The 17,884-nt window shown below is 42.8% G+C and overlaps 1 protein-coding gene across 3 annotated transcripts in view; it reads left to right on the forward strand.

Annotated features, from left to right (window-relative positions):
- The first annotated feature begins 34 nt into the window (after window positions 1-34).
- Window positions 35-17,884, forward strand: part of ATF6 (activating transcription factor 6) — a 75,032-nt gene continuing 57,182 nt past the window's right edge. The window contains exons 1-9 of one of the 3 annotated variants that reach the window (XM_053950779.1): window positions 35-181; window positions 265-329; window positions 1,947-2,034; window positions 2,352-2,446; window positions 2,929-3,058; window positions 3,306-3,512; window positions 6,000-6,220; window positions 11,605-11,790; window positions 12,175-12,266. In XM_053950779.1, the coding sequence (XP_053806754.1) occupies window positions 112-181; window positions 265-329; window positions 1,947-2,034; window positions 2,352-2,446; window positions 2,929-3,058; window positions 3,306-3,512; window positions 6,000-6,220; window positions 11,605-11,790; window positions 12,175-12,266 (1,154 nt within the window). In that variant the 5' untranslated portion in view covers window positions 35-111. The remainder of the gene's footprint in view (window positions 182-264; window positions 330-1,946; window positions 2,035-2,351; window positions 2,447-2,928; window positions 3,059-3,305; window positions 3,513-5,999; window positions 6,221-11,604; window positions 11,791-12,174; window positions 12,267-17,884) is intronic. The other 2 variants (XM_053950778.1, XM_053950780.1) reach the window with 2 other exon arrangements.

A 17,884-nucleotide genomic window follows, 5' to 3' on the forward strand; every position in this document is an offset into this window, starting at 1 on the left:
GGGAGCCCGCGCCGCCTCCGCCCGCCGAGTGTCCGCCGGCGGCCGCCGTGGCGGGCGGGGCCGGCCCTCCGTGCCGGAAGCAGACGTGTGTTTCGAGAGGAACGGGAAGCGATGGCGGCGGCCGAGGCCGAGTGGGAGCCGGCGGGGCTGCTGCCCGCCCCGGGGGGCGGCCTGGACTGGGGTGAGCGAGGCTTCGGTGGGCCGGGCGGGCGCAGAGCTCCCCGGCGGGGCCGGGCCGGCGCTGAGCGCGTTTTCTCTCCGCAGAGGCTGTGCTGGGCGAGGAGCTGAGCGAGCTGCTGGGCGCCGCGGCCCCGAAGGACGAGCCCGACGTGAGTGCCGGGGATGGCGGGGGCCGGATCCGCGCTCTGCCGGCGGTGAGAGCCCCGGCCCGGCTCGGGGGGCCTCGGAGCAGCCTGGCAGGAAAGTGCCAGCGATACCGATGGCTGAGGCACAGTGCGGGGGTTGCAGAGCGGGAGGGTAGGGTTAGGGTGAGGGTGCGAGGGGTCGGGGAGGAGGAGTGGCCTTGTCACTGCCCCGGTGAAGGTGAGCCCCGCAGGGCGCTGCTGGGGGAGCGCTGGCTCGGGGCTGCCTGAGAAAGCGGTGGGTACTTTACACCTGTGTCCACCCGGGCTCTTCTTTATCCCTTTGCCTATTGGATTACTTCTTGTTTTCTTCTTTAATGTCGGATTTTCTCTAAAAACCTTTGCTTGCAACCTTCTGCATTAATCCCTGTCGTTTTCGCTGCCCACTTGTCCATACTGCTTTTTGTCTCCCCGGGCATTTACCTCGTGGATTCTCCTCTTCGTGTTCTTCCCCTGCCGTGTCTCTGCTCACTGTGTCCCAATCGACCTCCAGCACAAGCCCGGGTTATCACCTCATGTAAACCCCAGGTTCTAAGAGCATTCCTACACGTGTAAAACCAGTCACTGGAGAAAATCTGGGAACAGAGTGCTTGTACAAGGGAAAGGTATTCTCCATCAGCAGGTCAGCATTACTTGCCTGGGTGAGGGCTCTTAGTGCACAGTTCATGTTGTGGTTTTTTGGTCATTCTTCCTTGAAATGAGCTCTGATGAGCTTTTCATTCTAACTTGTAAGTACCATTATGCAGTTTGCAGGCTTTTTGAGCCTCCCTTCACAAGGCAAGTTGAGAATATAGGGGAAGGTGTAATTTTAGATTGGTTTTCAGGAAAATATTTGTATAAGCTGGTTAGGTCATGTTCATATTTTTCATGGAAGTGCTCATAAAGGGCCACATTTGCATAGGAAACTGAGACTTAAGATGCACAAGCAGAATAAATGGAGAAAAACCCCAATTGTTGTTTTGAAGGTCATATGATAAATAATATGTATGAAGTGATTTTAGCCTGTTTGTTTTGATTTTTGTTGGAAAAGGAAACTTTTGGTGTTCTTGGCTTTAGATGTTGACATCAGTGTATTCAAGTATAGGGAGACCTAACACATACTGTTAATCAGGTCTTGGGCAGATCAGTCTTGTGTCCGTTTTCCTGCTGGTAAACTGTCCCTGGTGATTTTGTTTGTAAAGTGCTTTGAGATGTAATGGTGCAAGAGCATTAAATAGATTTTTTAAGGCAGATGAAGGAGAGGATGGCACCAGGTTCCCAAGACTTGTGTTTTTTTTGAGATGGTTCAATGAACTTAGAACTTTTGCTTTACAAATTACAAAGAAGAGTACAATAATTAGTGATGATCTTAAACTAACCTGACCCTTCCTACTGGTGTAAGTTTAAAAGAAGCCTTGTTTTGTGTGTTTCAGTTGAGAATTTCTCCTTTAAGGACTCTCATCTCTGCATACCTTAAGGCACCTGTGATTGATAGTTATGCTGTTTGTTTTGTTTTCTGGAGCTGTAAGAACGTGAACATAATGGCTGATGGTGTCAACGCATCTTTCTTTTTGTCTTGTCTCTTTTTCTGAACTGTTGTTTCAGGAAAATGATCTCTATAACTTTCATTTTGATTTGGATTTGATGTCTTGGGACTCAGACCTTTGGAATATTACAGGCCATGCTTATGCAGGTAATTATGCACCTATATTTTGCAGGTCTTGCTCTTCCCCTCCTGCCCCACAAGGGTGAGCTCTTAAAACTCATGTGGAGCTGTTTGATGCCCTACAGCCTTTTGCTCTGTGATGAGAATTAGGCTGTGTTTCTGTAGGATGGGTACAGCTCGCAAGGGCTGCCCTACGAGCCAAGCTGTTTTATACCTTTAATCTCCCTACGTTTTCTGCTGTGCCTTGCTTTGGGAATGAAATATCTGGTGTAGGACAGTGTGTTCTTTACTTTTCCCATTGCTAAAAACCTGTGCAGTGAATTGTCTTTACCTGACTCTTGCAGATGCAAACGTGAAGACAGAACCTTTATCACCAGCCACTTCCAGCTGTTCGGTCCCTTCACCACCATCTGTGGACTCTCCAGTGCAGAATGTGCCTGTATGCAAAACCCCCCCATGTATCACAGACAGCAACAGCTCTGACAAAGCAAAACCCTGTGATTTACTCCTCTGACCAAACTCATGGCATAAGAGGAAACAGCTTATTTTCCCAGCCCTTGCAAAAACCTGTCAGTGGTGTTTTCTTATCTCTTCTCTGTGACCCATTTGAATAAGAGCACGGTCAGCTCTCTTTCCTCAGCTATGTTCATTAGCCAAACAAAATGCCTTCCAAAGGCTTCTGGGTCTAGCAGAGTTGGCCTCTGCCTCTCATTGCTCTGCTGATGGGGAGAAATACTTGTTGTTTTTGTTTTTTTTTTAGTGGTACGTGGCATTGGCCAGAATCAAATTGCAGAGTAAAACCTTTCTCTTGTTGGCTGCAGCAGCAACTCAGATGTGATAAAAAGCAGATATACTCTGAACTGCTGGTAGATACTGCTCTGAGTTTCTGAAGTGTTAATTTCTTGTGCTTTCTGTCTGCAGGATGATGTGGACTTCAGCTGTAGCTCCCAGATGTCTCCAGTCTCTCTCTACAGCAAGAGCTGCAGAAGCCCTGCATCCCCTGAAGGAGATGGAGGGAAGAAGCCTGCTGTGAGCATTTCTTCTCGATCTGGTATGAGAGAGAAAGTTACTTTCATCCTATAGATAATATGTGTGTTGTCTTGCATCCAAATTAATGCTACTGACTAACAGACACTAGATGTATTATCATTTATGACTTGGATATTTGATTAGATAAGTTTATTTTTAGCAAATATTATAGATGGATAAAAGCCCCACATTAAAAACTGCTTCAAAATTGCTTGAATTATGTATTTTATGCCTCTTGGTCCAAGTTTGACCCTTTTTTCCTTTTCTAGCAAATAATTCTTCAAGGAGCCTGAAGAAGTGTGGTCAGACAGTGTCCAGGCCTTTGATACAGCCCAAACCCCTTTTGCCTGCTGTGCCTGAAGCTCAGGCTAACATTGGCATCCCAGCTAAAACCATCATTATTCAAACTCTTCCCACGCTTGTGCCACTGCCAAAGAATCAGCCAGTTGTGAACATCCAGCCAGCACCTCCTAAAGGTAGGTGAATTGTCTTGACTGGGCCAGGTCTTGGTGGTAGCATTGTCTCTTTGGGATGGCTGATAGGATGAAGTTAGGTTTGGTGTACAAAAGAGGAGGAATTGGAGAAAAAAAGGCTCTACATGCATTGCTGGAAAAGCTTTAGGCTGAGAAGATGGCCTTAGTCCTCTTGTCCTGTCCTGTGAGAAACAGCACTCACATGGGCATCGTGTAAAATGGAAGACTGGATTATATAATTCCATTATTTGGAGTGGAAGACAGAGGCTGTGCTGAACACTGACAGCTGTGGAGATAAAACTGCTGATTTGGAAGGATCTGTAAGGATGCTTTGCTCTGCTCTGCTTGCAATGTCAGGTGGTGCATAAGGTGATTATAGTGCTGCTCTGTCATAACTGAAGGAAGATCCAGTAAAATCTTCCAGGATGGCTTGAAGGAAGCTGGAAAGATTGAGAGAAGTGATATAAGCGTTTTTTTTACCCACATGAAACTCTTCCAGAGGATGGAGGGAGCATGGGTTTATGGCTTTTTAGCTCACTAAACAGCATTAAATAGAATGTTGTGAAATCTGCTAAAAATTGAGAGCTGTGTCAGAGGTTAGAAAAGTTGCTGATGTTAACAAGAGGAAAGCGACTTCCTGCCCCATGATAATTCTTCATTGCTACAGTTACCCTGTTACTGATTTTTGAAGTAGCTCGAGCTTTCATTTCTGGATCCAAAGCATTTCTTCACTCTCTAGCTAGGGCAGTAGGGACACTGCTTGCCTTGCAGCAATTGCCAGCTGCAGTTGCTCGTTTCACCAGCTGATGGCCACAGTCCCTTGCAGTTGATTGCATAGGCACTGGGGCACGGAAGGAAAAGGAGACAAATTCTTAAGGGCACATATCTAGAAATTATTGCAATTGGGAAAAATTTGTCTCCATCACTGATTTCTCTTCCATCAGGGGTTCAGCCAAATCTGGAGATGCTGACATTTGTTGTAACATGCCTAAGATTGCTAGACTGCTTAAAACACAGGTCAGCACAGTCAACGTGACCTAATTCTAATTCCTTCTGATGTTCCAGCTGATAAAATACCATCTGGAATAAGGAATGCTGGGGATATGGATTTCTTTGGATATAAGTCTAGTATTCTGAAGATCAGCTTCTCCTTTTCCCTGAAGAAAAGTCAGAACAGTAGTTTCTGTGAGACAGTATAGAGGAAATACTTTTGAGAAAGTATGTCTATGCTTTCGTTTAACTGATGGTATGTTTAAAATTTCTCTTGTGCAGTTTCCATAACAAAAACCATAAGGATCTTTTTTCATTAGTCTAAATCCGCTGCATATGACAGGTTGGAGCTACTGGTTTGAAATATGCCATTATCTTCAAAGAAACATGAGAAACTTTATTTGTACAGCCCTTTTTATAAAATCCTGAAGGAGAAAGCACAGTCTTAGAGCATCATCTCTTTTATACATTAAAAAAAAATTGAAATAGTCTCAAATTCATTATTTAAGATTCTTAAACAGGGTCGTACTAAGTTATGATGTCTTCGAGATTGTGTCTGCAAAAAAAAAAAAAAAAGAAAAATTTTCTAGTTTTGTCCCATACATAAGACCTTGGCACTAGGTAAATGACTTCACTTTTCGCCTTCCAGAAGGCTGGATAAGTGCTGTAATCCATTGTCGAGCATTTTGGTTGGAATGCTCAGCTGGAATGTGCTCTTTCTGAAAGCTGGCGAGGTCATCCTGTTACAAAGGATTAGACAGACATTAGCGTGTTTTCAGACAACAAAATATTACTCAAGCACCTGCTTGAGTTAAATGTAGTTGTTGGACTGAAATTTCTTGGAAGTGACTGTTTTTAATTCCATTTCAAACTCTGTCAAAATGACCTCATTTTTTCTGACAGCTTTTCTTTAAGCTCGATTCAGCTTTTGTATAAACTTTCTTGCATAAGACATTTTTCTAAAAAAATGGTCTTAGTGTGAATTGGAGCTTCAGCATAAGTTTTGAAAGTGTAACTTGCATTGTCTTTTTTGTTCATCTTCCATCTCTCTGCTAGCTTGAATTGATCTATGTGGCATGAGTCACTTCTGTCTAGTAAGTTTTCCATTGAATACAGCAATAAAGTACTTATGGACAAAAGGGAGAAGGAGGATTGAGGTAAGTCGGCTAAATTCTGTGAAAAGGTTATTCAGAGTGCTTCAAGTATTAGCAATACTGAGTAATGTATATAACAAGTGTCGAATTTTATGAACTTTGAAGAGCTCTTGGGTCAGAGCTTCATTTATTGGATTTCTTTAATGTCTGTAGTTTTGGTTTGCAAGATGCATTAAGAGTCCTGTGAACTTTGGAACGACTTCTTTCCATTTTTGTTCTGTGCAATATACGGATGGATTTGAGATCAGCTGTGCAGGGCAGGAGAGGATAGCAGAATGCCCCCTACAAAGTGGTGATGTTCAAATCCATTTCATCTGTGCAGAGCGCTGTTGTTCTTGTGTTCCAGGTCCATCTGTGATGCTGCCCCAGCCGGCTGTGGTACAGCTCCAGGCTTCTGGGGTGCTTCCTGCCTCTCAGCCAGTCATTGCAGTCACTGGAGGGGCCCCAGCACTTCAGAACCACACAGTGAAAGCGCTGGCTTCTGCTTCTGGGAATGGTTCCAGCAGCGGCAAAATCCCGGTGACAAAGCCCTTGCTCCAGAGCAGTTCCCCAGCCTTGGGGCTGGATGTAAGTTCTGACTCTGTGATAGCTGCTAACCTAGTCTTGTGTGCCTCTCTCAGTTACCTGCATGTGGGACCTCATGGTCCCTTCAGAGTCTCAGGGACACTCTTAATAGGATTTCCAGCTGTAAGCAGGGAATTTAGCAGTTTGGCACAGAACAGGGAGGAACAGCTAAATATGTGCTGGCCTGCATGGAGTTGCAGACCAGGTGTGGGAGTGTAGTGGCAGAAGAAGTGCTGATTGATGTTTTCTGTAACTTGTCTTCTCAAGTGTGAGCTTTCCATGGCTGGACCACTCTTACATACAGGCAGATTTGATCTGAGTTTTGATTAGTGCTAAATCACTTTCCTAATCTGTATAATAAAAATGTTTCTTTGGAAGCAGATGAGTTGGAAATTTCAATGCCTCATTCTCTTTCCATACCCATTTATCTCTCCAGATTTTACTCATGATTTTTAGAAACTTCAGTTGCTGAGTTCCATTTGATCCTAATCTCTTCAGGCTCCCATTTGGTCATTTATTGAATGAGTAGAAGAGGGTTAAGCTCTCAACAATCACAGTGCAAATAAGTAAGTTTTTCCGTAGTAGCTCACAGTAAGCAGTAGGTGTAAACAGTAGGTTTTGAGATATGAGTGGGCTTTTTTTTCTCCTTCAGCTCTGACATCTTAGCAAGCTGGGTGTTAACTTGATTTAACTCCTAGTAATTTGGAGCTGCTTTGATAGCATTTTGTTGTCCAAAGAAGACATGCTTGTGGAAAGGACCAAAGCTTCTTGTTGGTGACTTCAAAACTCTTGTCATTCCCCTATGTGGTATTCCAAGCACAGTTGTGAGCTGAGGGTCCTATCACATGTCAGTGTAAGGGAGAAAATACTGGTGGAAACATGTGAAATTTTGCTGTATTGGCCCCTGCTTATTAGCAGTGCAGGTCACTGCTTCCCAAAAGCAGTGGGAAGCCTGTTCCTTCAGCTTCTTTGGAGGGATGTTGCTGTATAATTTCCTAGTGTCTGAAATTGCTGCTCAGGCTTGATGGTTACTTTTCCTCACTAATTATATTTGTGTGTGGGCTGCGTTTTATAATGAAAATATTGTGCTACCAATAGTTTAGCAGCCAGAGTACAGTGGAAACTTGATACTCAATGTGCAAGAAGTAAAGGTCTGTAGTAGGCAGAGCAGTTAAGTGTGCTGCATTTTTAGTGAGAATTCCCTGTCATGCAAAGTTAACTCAAGAGACCACATATCAATGACCTACAGTCACTAGATTTGTGACTCCCTGTAAGCAGGGCTAGCATGGCACCTTGCCAGTGTCTGAGTGTAAGGTTTAATTGACAAAATCCCCTTATTGTCATCAGATTCCATATACATATCCATGACATCAGGAGTCAAATGTGTAGCTGGGGTACCAAACAGGTGTTTGTTTCCAAGGGTGGTTGTGTTGGTATTTCCACCCAAAGCCATTTTAGGGAAGCAGTTTTAAGACTTGTGAAATACTGCACATCTTACCTGTGTTTTTTACAACATGAAGAAACAGTTGCAGCTGCTCTTTGGCACATGCTGTGAAAAAGTGCTTTGAGAAGAAACAAATGTTTTGGGATTCAGCTGGGGCCAGCAGGGTTAAAACATCTCCCAGTTGCCTTGGACACTGTATGTGGCACTCAGGGCTGCACAGATGGAGCTGTCATTTGAGCTCTGTAACATGTGTTATTGTTCGCTAATCTAAGCAAATGTTGCAGGATAAAAAGAAACACCGCAGGACTTTCTTTTGGGTTTAGGGGGGATAAACTGTTAGCTTAACACTCAGACTGCCAGTGGATTACACTAGGATGGGCTGATGGCAAGCTATAGGTGTGAGGCTCTGCGTATCCTCGTGGCACACATGTGCAGCCTGGCAGCCATGGGGAAGTGTCAGAATACAGAAAATCTAGAAAAGATTAGTTATGCAAAATAACTTCAGCATAAGTGTGGATTTCTGTTGAAGAATCCTCATGTCTGTGCTGTACATTGTGTAATATTTGTGTATCATAAACCCATTAAGCAAGTTGTGTTCTGTTGACTTAGAGACGAGAAAACCCAGAACTTCTGTGAGAACAAAAAAACCTTACCTTAGTCTTGTATTCCTGCAATCAAAGTCCTGTATTCCTGCAATCAAAGATGTGTCTTTCATAAGCTGGGGTAAGAAGCCAGCTAATGCTGTGTTGAATGGTTTGTACTTACAGCTCTTTGTTAACTTTCCCAGCACATGTACAAAAACTCTGGAGTATGAGAGACATTCTTGCTTCTACAAGTACAGCTTGTGTTGGAATGGACATTATATTTTGCTCACAATAGAGTTTTCTTTGGAAGTAAATTGAGGTAGCAGTGTTTATTTGTAAAGTGCATGACTCTCTAAAATCTCTGAAGATAAGAGGACAATCTGAATCTGGTTAGTGCTGTTTGAAGCAAGGGGTTGCAATGAACCTGCCAGTTCTCCATATTTACAGCATTTTTGTGTGTGTCTCTGCTAGTGGTGGTGTGGTTCTCAAAGCTAGAAAGCAGAAGTTGCATCACTGTTTACTGATTGTTTTTAAGGCAAATGTTCTCCCTCATGGTCTGTGTTTCCTTAGAACCAGAAGTTGCTGTCTTGAGTGGAACATCAATACGATACAACTTTAAAAGTTGGGGGCTGTAAAAGAAGTTAGCAGAGGCGTTTTCTACCTTTAATCCTGGTTCAGCATTTGTGCAAAGCAATGTTGCTGAAGCAGACTGACATTATAAATTAGTTCCTTTCCCTCCCGAGTATCAAAGTGCTTGGGCAGTGGGCATGTTTACCTTGGTGCTAGGCCAGCTGTGTAATGCTGATGGCCATACTGCTTCCAGGTTCAGCATTCCTGTACCACTTCACTCACACAGCTCTTTCCATTTCCTGCATCACATTTAGGTGGGATTGGGTGTGCAATTGTGGCATATTCCCTGAGAAAAGCCAGGCAAGACCTGGAGGGCTGACCAAGGAGGACCTTATGCTGTTTAAGGATTGTAAATTAAAACAAAATAACTTCAGGACACAAATGCTCGATTTCATTTAAGCAAGGCTTAAAAATTAGTCATAATGTAGTTGGTGTGGCATAGACTGAAATGCAGATACTGTACAGGGTACCTGGAATTAGGCTGGGGAGAGCTGCTGCTCCTCACAGCGTTTGGACAACTGTTAGCAAAGTAGAGAAATCTGGATAAGTAACACATAAAATGTAGATGGCAGTGTCTGAAACAGTGACAGATGTACCTTAGGATGTACTCTTAGTGTAGAGGCACTGCACTGGTGCTCTTAACATCTTCTTTTCTTCGGAGAAGCATGTAGATTTGCCAGAGGTTCCAGACATGTAATTAAAAGCTGTCCAGTAATGAATAATCCTGAGCAGGTCTGCAAACAAGAATGGATGTAAACAGTTTGGTCTTTTCTGAGTTCATGATGCAGAGGGTCTTTTTAAAAAGAGGAATGTAACTCCCTGTTTGGAATAGCACACAACTTGAGCCAAACTGCTGCATGAACTCATTCCTTGTTTTTTCATCTCTGAACAGTTTAAGTGATCCTGGCCATGGACTGGTGTGTTCTGTACACTGCAGTTCTTGGCTAGCCTGAATCTTTTTTTGGTCCAGTTTTTATATGTCTGCAGAAGCTTTTTTATGTTAAATATTGTACTTTAAAAATTCAAGACAAAGCTTAGTGTTAATGAAAATATGTTAAAATGTTTTCCTTCTCTATTCCCTGCCAAAGAGAGGAACTGGAGTAAGTTCAAACAGCTTCACTTTCACAAACTTTGGCTGGTGAAAGCAGACTAGACATATAGTAAATGATCTTTATAAAAAGCAATTAGACCAACATGGAGGCAGCCCAGAACATTAATGCACTGTAACGTGTTTTCTTTCTTTGCCACCAAACCACAGCATCATGAAGAACGGTGTCTTCAAACAGCTTGTGGCCACTTTTTGTTGAAGATGCCAGTGCCTTAGAACAACATGTTGTCTGTGTGCAGGTAGATACAAGGAGAGAGTGGAAAAGCTGTGGTTACGGTTTTTTACATAGCTGGACTCAAAATCGGAGTTAGTTAATGTTACTGTTCTGTGATTGTATTATTTCCCTAGAATAATACTTCTGGAATAGTTCTCATCTTTTTTCTTTAATGTTCCTGGTCTGAGAGATACAGGTTGCAGCAGGGCCTGTGCTGGTAGTTACTGAAGGATATTCAGGTCTATGTAAGATGGATCATTCAGTGTTATCTGTCAGTGTAATTGTCATTGAGGCACATCCAGTTACAGCTTAAAAGTGTGATGGAAGTCTTCTGTTCCTAATGAAAACAAAGTTGCTAATCTGTGAGGGAAAGGAAATCAACAGTCTAGTGTTTGAACTTAGTATTTCAAGTAGTTTTGTATAATTCTGCTGTATCCATCATTGTTATCCTTGTCAGCAGCAAGATGCTTTCGGTCTGGGTTGTCCCACTCAGTGCAAACCACAAAATGAATAAGTGGTAAAAGATGATGGAGTGTTCCTGCTTGGGAAAAAACATCAGTCGTCAGGGCTGTTGGAGGATGGGAAGGGGTTGCTTTGAGCTGTCCCAGTCTGGTCTTGCAGACTGAATGCCTGCTAGTGGTAAGAATTAATTATATGCTCTCCTGGAGTATGTTTGCTGGTTGAGCTTTATCCTGAAGGAATCCAGTTTGTGTGCTCTCAGAGACTGTTCTGTGATGTGAAGAGAAGCGCTTTTAGTGGGACAGTCAGGAAATGTGAACCCAAGCCACACTCCTCATCTGAATTACGATGTTAGTGCAGATGCACCCAGAGACTGCATTTAAACTGTTGTGTAAGTGCTTGATACACATAGAATGTGCAATCTGAGATGAGCAACACTATTCAAAATCTCAAAAACTGTGTAGCATAGGTGGGAAAGGTACAGAAGCAGGTGTAGTCAGTATGGAAATTACTTCCATACAGAACTGACTGGAAAAGCCTAGAAATTTCCTGTTAGGAAAGCAGATGACTGATTGTAGCCTGTAAAATGGTGCAGGGAGAAGTCAAGGTGAAAGGCTTGCTGCCTTGCAGACCTGAAGATAGGTAGTTTTTGTCTTTGTGATTTCATTGATCCAATCAAACTCGAGTATATGTTTGATGACTCCTGCATATAGAATTATGAGAATACAGAAGAAAACTGAGACAGTTCAGGACCTGTTTTTTCCTTAGGTGTACCATGATCCAGAGGTGCCTCTGTGCTGACCATTCCAGCTCATTTGAAGCAGAGTATGGGAAGCTATCTGTGCAGACCTGTGACAAAGCAGAGTAGCAGAAATTCTGCATGAAATGGAGGCAGTTTTAACTTGTGGATTGTTAATAGCCTGTGTATTGTGTGTATTGTGTGTTCAGGTCAACGTCTTGAGGCGGCAACAGCGCATGATTAAAAACCGTGAGTCAGCCTTTCAGTCACGCAAGAAAAAGAAGGAGTACATGTTGGGGCTGGAGGCCAGGCTGGAGGCAGCCCTGCTGGAGAATGAGAAACTCAAGAAAGAAAACAGCACGCTGAAGAGGCAGCTGGATGAAGTGGTATTAGAGGTAAGAGATTGTGATGAAAGCCTGATTTTATATGAAAACAGTTGTTCAGGTGGAAGATGCTACAACAGAGTTGGGGAAATACTGGCTGTAAGACCTTTGATGGTTTCTAGCCCAGCATCCCAATTCAAGCATGACTTTCACCGGTAGCTGACACATTATCTCGTAGACTTTTCATTCTTTACTTCATGGTGCTTCTGAATATTTCACTGGATAGAAGCCGAACATAATGTATAAAGCAAAGTTTTGTTTTTAAGTAGTTCAGGAATGTATTCACAAATAATTAGGCGAGTATAAATCTAATGATCAAGTACAACTTGGCTTCTGACATACCCCTGCATATGTGTACCCCTCTTTTACTCAGTGTCTTCTGTTTACTCTGTCTAGAACCAGAAGCTCAAAGTATCATCTCCGAAGAGAAGGACGCTGTGTGTGATGGTGATACTGGCCTTTATAATGTTGAATTATGGTCCATTGAGGTAAGCTGCTTAGAAATTCCTCTTTGCCTAGCAAGTTTGCTATCCAGAGATTTTTGTTTGAATCATTAATAACAGCTAGTGTTGTGTTTTAAAGCCTTGAGCTTGAAATCTGAAATGTCCTTTATTCTCCTGCTTAGGGGAAGATGCATCTATATAATGGTTCCTCTTTTGGAATCCTTCTGGCAATAAGGGCTAGATCTTGTAAATCTCATTTCTCCTGGTTTGGCATTTTTTTTAATTCAGTGGCAGCATATAGCAGTTTGTCTGCTCCATTTATACCTGCAGAGATTAGGAACTGTGTTTAGAATCCTTTTAGGAAAAAAAGTCAGACTTGGAGAGCTTACCTGCTTGCTCATACCTGTGCTAATTTCAGTAGCTATGACTTGAAGCTGCTTTAGTACTCAAAATACTCAGGAAATCCTGCTATACGTTCCATGCCTTGCAGTCCTGACCCTTAGACGTGTCCAGCTGCAAGCTCCCTCATTACAGAGTAAGCCCTTGTCTCCCAGGTCTGGTGAAGAAGTTGTTCCCTCTCCTTGATTAGTTGAAGTGGTAATCAGAAACCTCTCTTGTTTGAACTGTTATCAGTAGGGCGTAGAAGCCAGAGAGAAGCAGGGAAAAGCAGCCAGACACTTCATAAAGAAATCTGTGGAAGAAAGGAGAATAAGAATAAATACTTCTTGTGCATACCTGTCTATTTAATTGGCTTTGGAACATAAAGACCTTTTAGATGGAGCTGTTCACTTTTTCAAAAAGGCATAATATTGCAGTAGATCCCAGTCAGCAGTGTCTGCATTTGTCCTCAAAATCCCAGTCAAGCAAAGGAATGGGGTAAATAGGAAGGAAGACTTTGTTTCTGACTGTGATACATTTTTAGAAAGTGATGTTTGTATTTTTAGTATAAGAAAATTTGCTAAAGCTGAAATTACTTCTGAAGTACTTGTACTTACAGCAAATATTGTTTATCTCAGGAAGTGAATTTTGCTTTGATATGGATGATGTTAAGGTAGACCATTTCTTAGTGTTTTTAGGATTTGTATTGTGATTTTTGACTATCAGGCAGAAAAATCATCTTCCAGATACTAAGGGATTGATTTGTACATCCCATGTGCATTTGAAGCATTACTACTCACTTGAGAGAGACACTGGTTGAGAATTACTAGAACCAGTCATCTTTCTGAAGCTGGGGGAAATGTACTTGTGTCTGCATTACAGAGAGATGATGGAATGCACGAAACTCTTGTTAGTGGTGAAGGACTTGGGAACACAGAGAGATGGGTGGGAAGTCTTTTACCACAATGCTCTGAAGTTCTGTATCTTCCCTACCCCCAGGAATGAGCAAGGTGTTGGGCTCAATGGCAAGGCACTGCTGTCAGAATGGGCTGGAAGGTCACATTGTGTTCATGTCTTTGCAGCACTCAGCAGCTATAGGAATGTGACAGGGTTAACTTCCTGACAGGTTCGATGTTTAATAATGTAGATAAAGCAAGAAGAAATCCTCGGATGTCTGACTGTTCCTGGCCAGTACAGTAGCTAAGTGTGCCAGTGTAACTGTTGTGCCTGAACCAGGTGGTTTGCATCAGCACTGGATTTAGGCAACGAAGAGAAATGGAATTGCAAATTTGCAAGGAATTACTCTTCCTGGGTTTTTATTTGTCCTCTCTAGCAGAAGAAACGCTCACACTGCAATTAAAATCCTAGGCTGTATCAAGATGGTGTGAATGTTTGATCGTGCAATACTCTTTAGAAGACCCAGAATGTGGGATATACTGACCATTTCTTTAGATTTTACTCCTCCCATACACATTTTCTTCCTTTTATAAAGCTGTCACTGAATGGCAGCTCCACGAACATGACTGGATTGGTTAGGTTCTGCTTAGTGCTTAACAACTGAAGCTTCCAATATATGTGCTTTTTTTTCAGCCCCACAATTTCTTACCGAAATAAGTAATTTTTTGTGATAATACCCATGCTAGCTTTTATAGTTCAGCAAATACACTATTTCCCCCCACGTAGCTAACTGTGGAATCCCTAATTTCCATGCAGTGGTTAGCTGGAGGTATATATGTTCTGGAACCTTGTGCTGCCATTTTTTCTGTGTAAGAAATCATTTCACTTGCATACCTGAATGGAGGTGTGCCAGCATTTGGACTCAGGGTGTTTTGATCCAAACATACTAGCAGTGAGTATTTTGTTACTTAAAACCAGTGAACCATTGCAAAGAGAATGACATCCAAAAAAGCAAAATCATGGGAAATTCATCCCCTAAAATCTGTAGCAGACTTGGAAATTCCCTTAGCCGGCCTTATTGTAAGATTCTTCTTAGGTTCTTGTGGGATGGGGTAGGATTTTTTGAAGACTAGAGGTAAAACAAAAGGGCAGATGTATAGGTTACCTCTTTCTATCAAATCAGAGAAAGAGAAACAGTTGGATTGTTTAGGGCTGGGGATGTGAGGCTGAAGAACAGTCCTGCAAAGCCTCCGTGTCCTGCAGTGGATCAGTGAAGGTGCAGTGTTTGGGCACTCAGCATCCCACAGAACAATCCCACCTGGATGGGTGGCTGTGTAGTTAGTTCTGTGTTTTCCTCTGCATTAATGGATGTGTGTTGCACTAATAAAGACTAACACATAGCTTTTTAAATTGGTCTTAAGTCTTGTTGCCTGTGTGTGTGGTGAGATGTTTGTAATGTTTCATAGAGGAGTCTGAGACTGCTGTTCAGCTGTTTTAAGATTATGGAAAGCAGTCCAGGATGTGGCAGCCCTTGGCAAAATAGTTTAGCAGATAAAATTATTCTGCTGACACAGGTTTTCATGCTGACAGATAGCGTGGGGGTAATCTGTAATGCTGAACTTGGGAATTTGGGGGTGGGGGTGAAAGTCTGGAAGGGAAGTTGGCCTGTTGACACAAGAAATCTGTTTGAAAATACTGGAGGGAGAGTGTTGCCCAATCTGCTTAATTACTAACAAGCCTTTCAGAACATCCTTCAGTCTTTGACACAGCACCATGGTATCTCAAAGAAAAGAATGCAAGTCTAATTCTATAGAAATTGAATGCCAGTGTAATTTGAGGATGTGAAAGGGGCTTGTATGGAGTTAGTGGTAACTCTGCATTAGGTGTTACCAAACTCTTTGGGTTTGTTACTGCCTTGTATTGAAAACTGAAACTTTTAGTTATTAAAAGCAGAAGTAATCTAGCAGGAATTCTATTGGTGTTTCTCTTTTATCTGTTTGTTTTATACTAGAAGAGAGGCACCCAGGAATCTCCCATCTGTGTGTCAGTGAACTATCTGTCTGTAATCTTCGTGAGTTATTTGGATTTGAATTCAACACGTATAAAAACTTCCTTTTATTATTATTTAAGAGTGATTGGTGAGGTTTGTGGAAGGTAAAGGGTACATTTCGGTTCAGTTCATTGCTGAGATCACCCCCTTGCCCCAGCCTTGCATTCCGTGAGGTGCAAGGCAGGAACTGGCAACCAGCAGCATTTGCCCAAAGGCAGTGAGCACACAGGCCTGTGGCACACAGCAGGGCTGGGAGCTGGAACCAGGACACCTGGAGCCGGGTGTCCCTGGGAGCCAGGTGTCCTGGGAGCCAGGCTCTCCTGCCTCCACATGTGCTTTCTGTGGAGCCAGTGTTATCCCACTCCCAGCTGGCATGGCATCATTGAGACATGGCTGGCTGCTCACACTGGCAAACATCTTGATTAGCTGTGCTGGTCTTTTAGCACATACAAGATCAAATCTGGTAGTTTTCAAATTATTGCAGTTCCTATATGGCTTTTTCTCCTCCTTTAATTTCTACATTTGTGTTGGACTATGCCTTAGAGTAAACAGATCTGAAAATGTGTTAAACAAGCACAAACAAGGCTGAAACAAATGGTAACCAAGCACATGTTCTAGTCTAAACAATCCATGTATTTATTTTGGGAATATTTGTATTTTGATTCTCTTCCCTGTTCTAATTTCAATATAAATTGTCTTGTATGTTTGTTTTGGTTTTTTTTTTATGCAAGTCCTACATGTGATAGTAAAATATTTGTAGGGAAAGGAGAACAATCACAGAAGATGCAAAAGATAAATTTTCTGCATCTCTTCTTGGGATCGTAGCAGCAAAACATGTAAGCTAGTGGCTGTAGCATTATCTTTGTGGCTATAAAAAGTGTTCAGCTAGTTATTTCTTTCCCTGTAATCAGTCTGCGTAAGTTTACATGGTGGTTGTCACCTAGCAGCAAACTTAGAGCATTTATTAAGATGTCAGGCAGCCAGAATCTGTCCTAACTACCACTTTAGCTATGTAGTGGACAGAAAACAAAAATACGAAGTTGGAGGGAGGAAAGGCAGATTTGCAAAGAGAAGGGAACAGGAGGTTTGAGAGGGTGATGTGATACTGGGTTTTTAGTATTATTATTATTAATTTTGTCTTTTCTTAACAGTTGGCTACCTCTGTATGGCTGGAATCCCTTTCAGGCTGGAAAACAGACTTGGGGATATGCAGAAAGCTGTATTTGTGGTGGAGGATGACTGAGGTGGTGATTGATGTAGCTCAGTACAGCTGCTGCTGCTGCTTCAAAACCTCTTGTGTCCCACTGACCCCAAGCAGCTGCAGTAGAATGGCTGGCCTTTAGTAGAGATTTCATTGCAGCTCCTCTCCAGGGTATCCTCATAGATTTTCCTCTGCTTTCCAGGACTATCCTGGAAATTGAATAATCTATTAAAAATTTAGATCCACTGAGCAGTTGCAAATAAAGACACTGGCCTGGCTGGCTGAGAAGTGATTTGTCTGCTGTTGTCATAGACTACTACAGCAAATGAAGAAGCAGTGACTTTTGATTCCTGAAAGATTTAGGGGTGTGTCTAATTTCTTAAATTGGTAGCACAAACAGGGAAAAAAATCCAGAAGTGCTAAGATTAATTATCTTTTACTAAAAATGAGGAAATTGCCCAAGGATTGTTCAGCTTGCAAGCTACTACGACCTTCTGTTTGTGAGGATAAAGTAATGAAAACACAAGTCTTCGCTAGCAGTACCCAGATGAGTATCCCACCTAGTGTGCAGGATGCTAGTCAGCCCTACTGGGGTCTGCTAAGCTTTTGGAGCATGAAGGATTTGGGCTGCTGACAGCACCATCCACTGAGCACAACTGTATTGGTGTCCCTGTGGTCTAGTGCTCTTAACGAAGCTGAGCAATCTCGAGCTGGGGTGTGGGAGAGGAGGATTATTCTGAGGCCTGGTGCATTCAGCAGAATTTTTGTGCAAGCTTGCTGTTGTTTGAGACTTTATGCTGGACTCCTTGACTAAAGAAACGGACCCATTGTATGGTCAGCAGGAGCGTAAGGATACCTCAGTGATGGGATGTTGGAAAGTTAGAGGAATAGTGTCAGCAGGGAGCATTTTCTGTGTGGGCAAAGGAGCTGGTCTTGTTCCCATACCATCACATGCAGCAAGTGTTGTGCTGCTGCAGAGGTGTGGGAGCTGTGTGCTTGCACTGGGGTCTGTCAGTGCAGATCCCATCCACAGCTGCCAGGCCAAGCTCCTGGTGTGGTCTGAAGTCACCTCTGTGCTGCCCTGGCAGGTGACCCCAAGCAGTGACATGGTATGTTCAAAAACATCCCAAATGTCCC

The sequence above is a fragment of the Vidua chalybeata genome, chromosome 9 (assembly GCF_026979565.1).
Source record: "Vidua chalybeata isolate OUT-0048 chromosome 9, bVidCha1 merged haplotype, whole genome shotgun sequence".
NCBI lineage: Eukaryota > Metazoa > Chordata > Aves > Passeriformes > Viduidae > Vidua > Vidua chalybeata.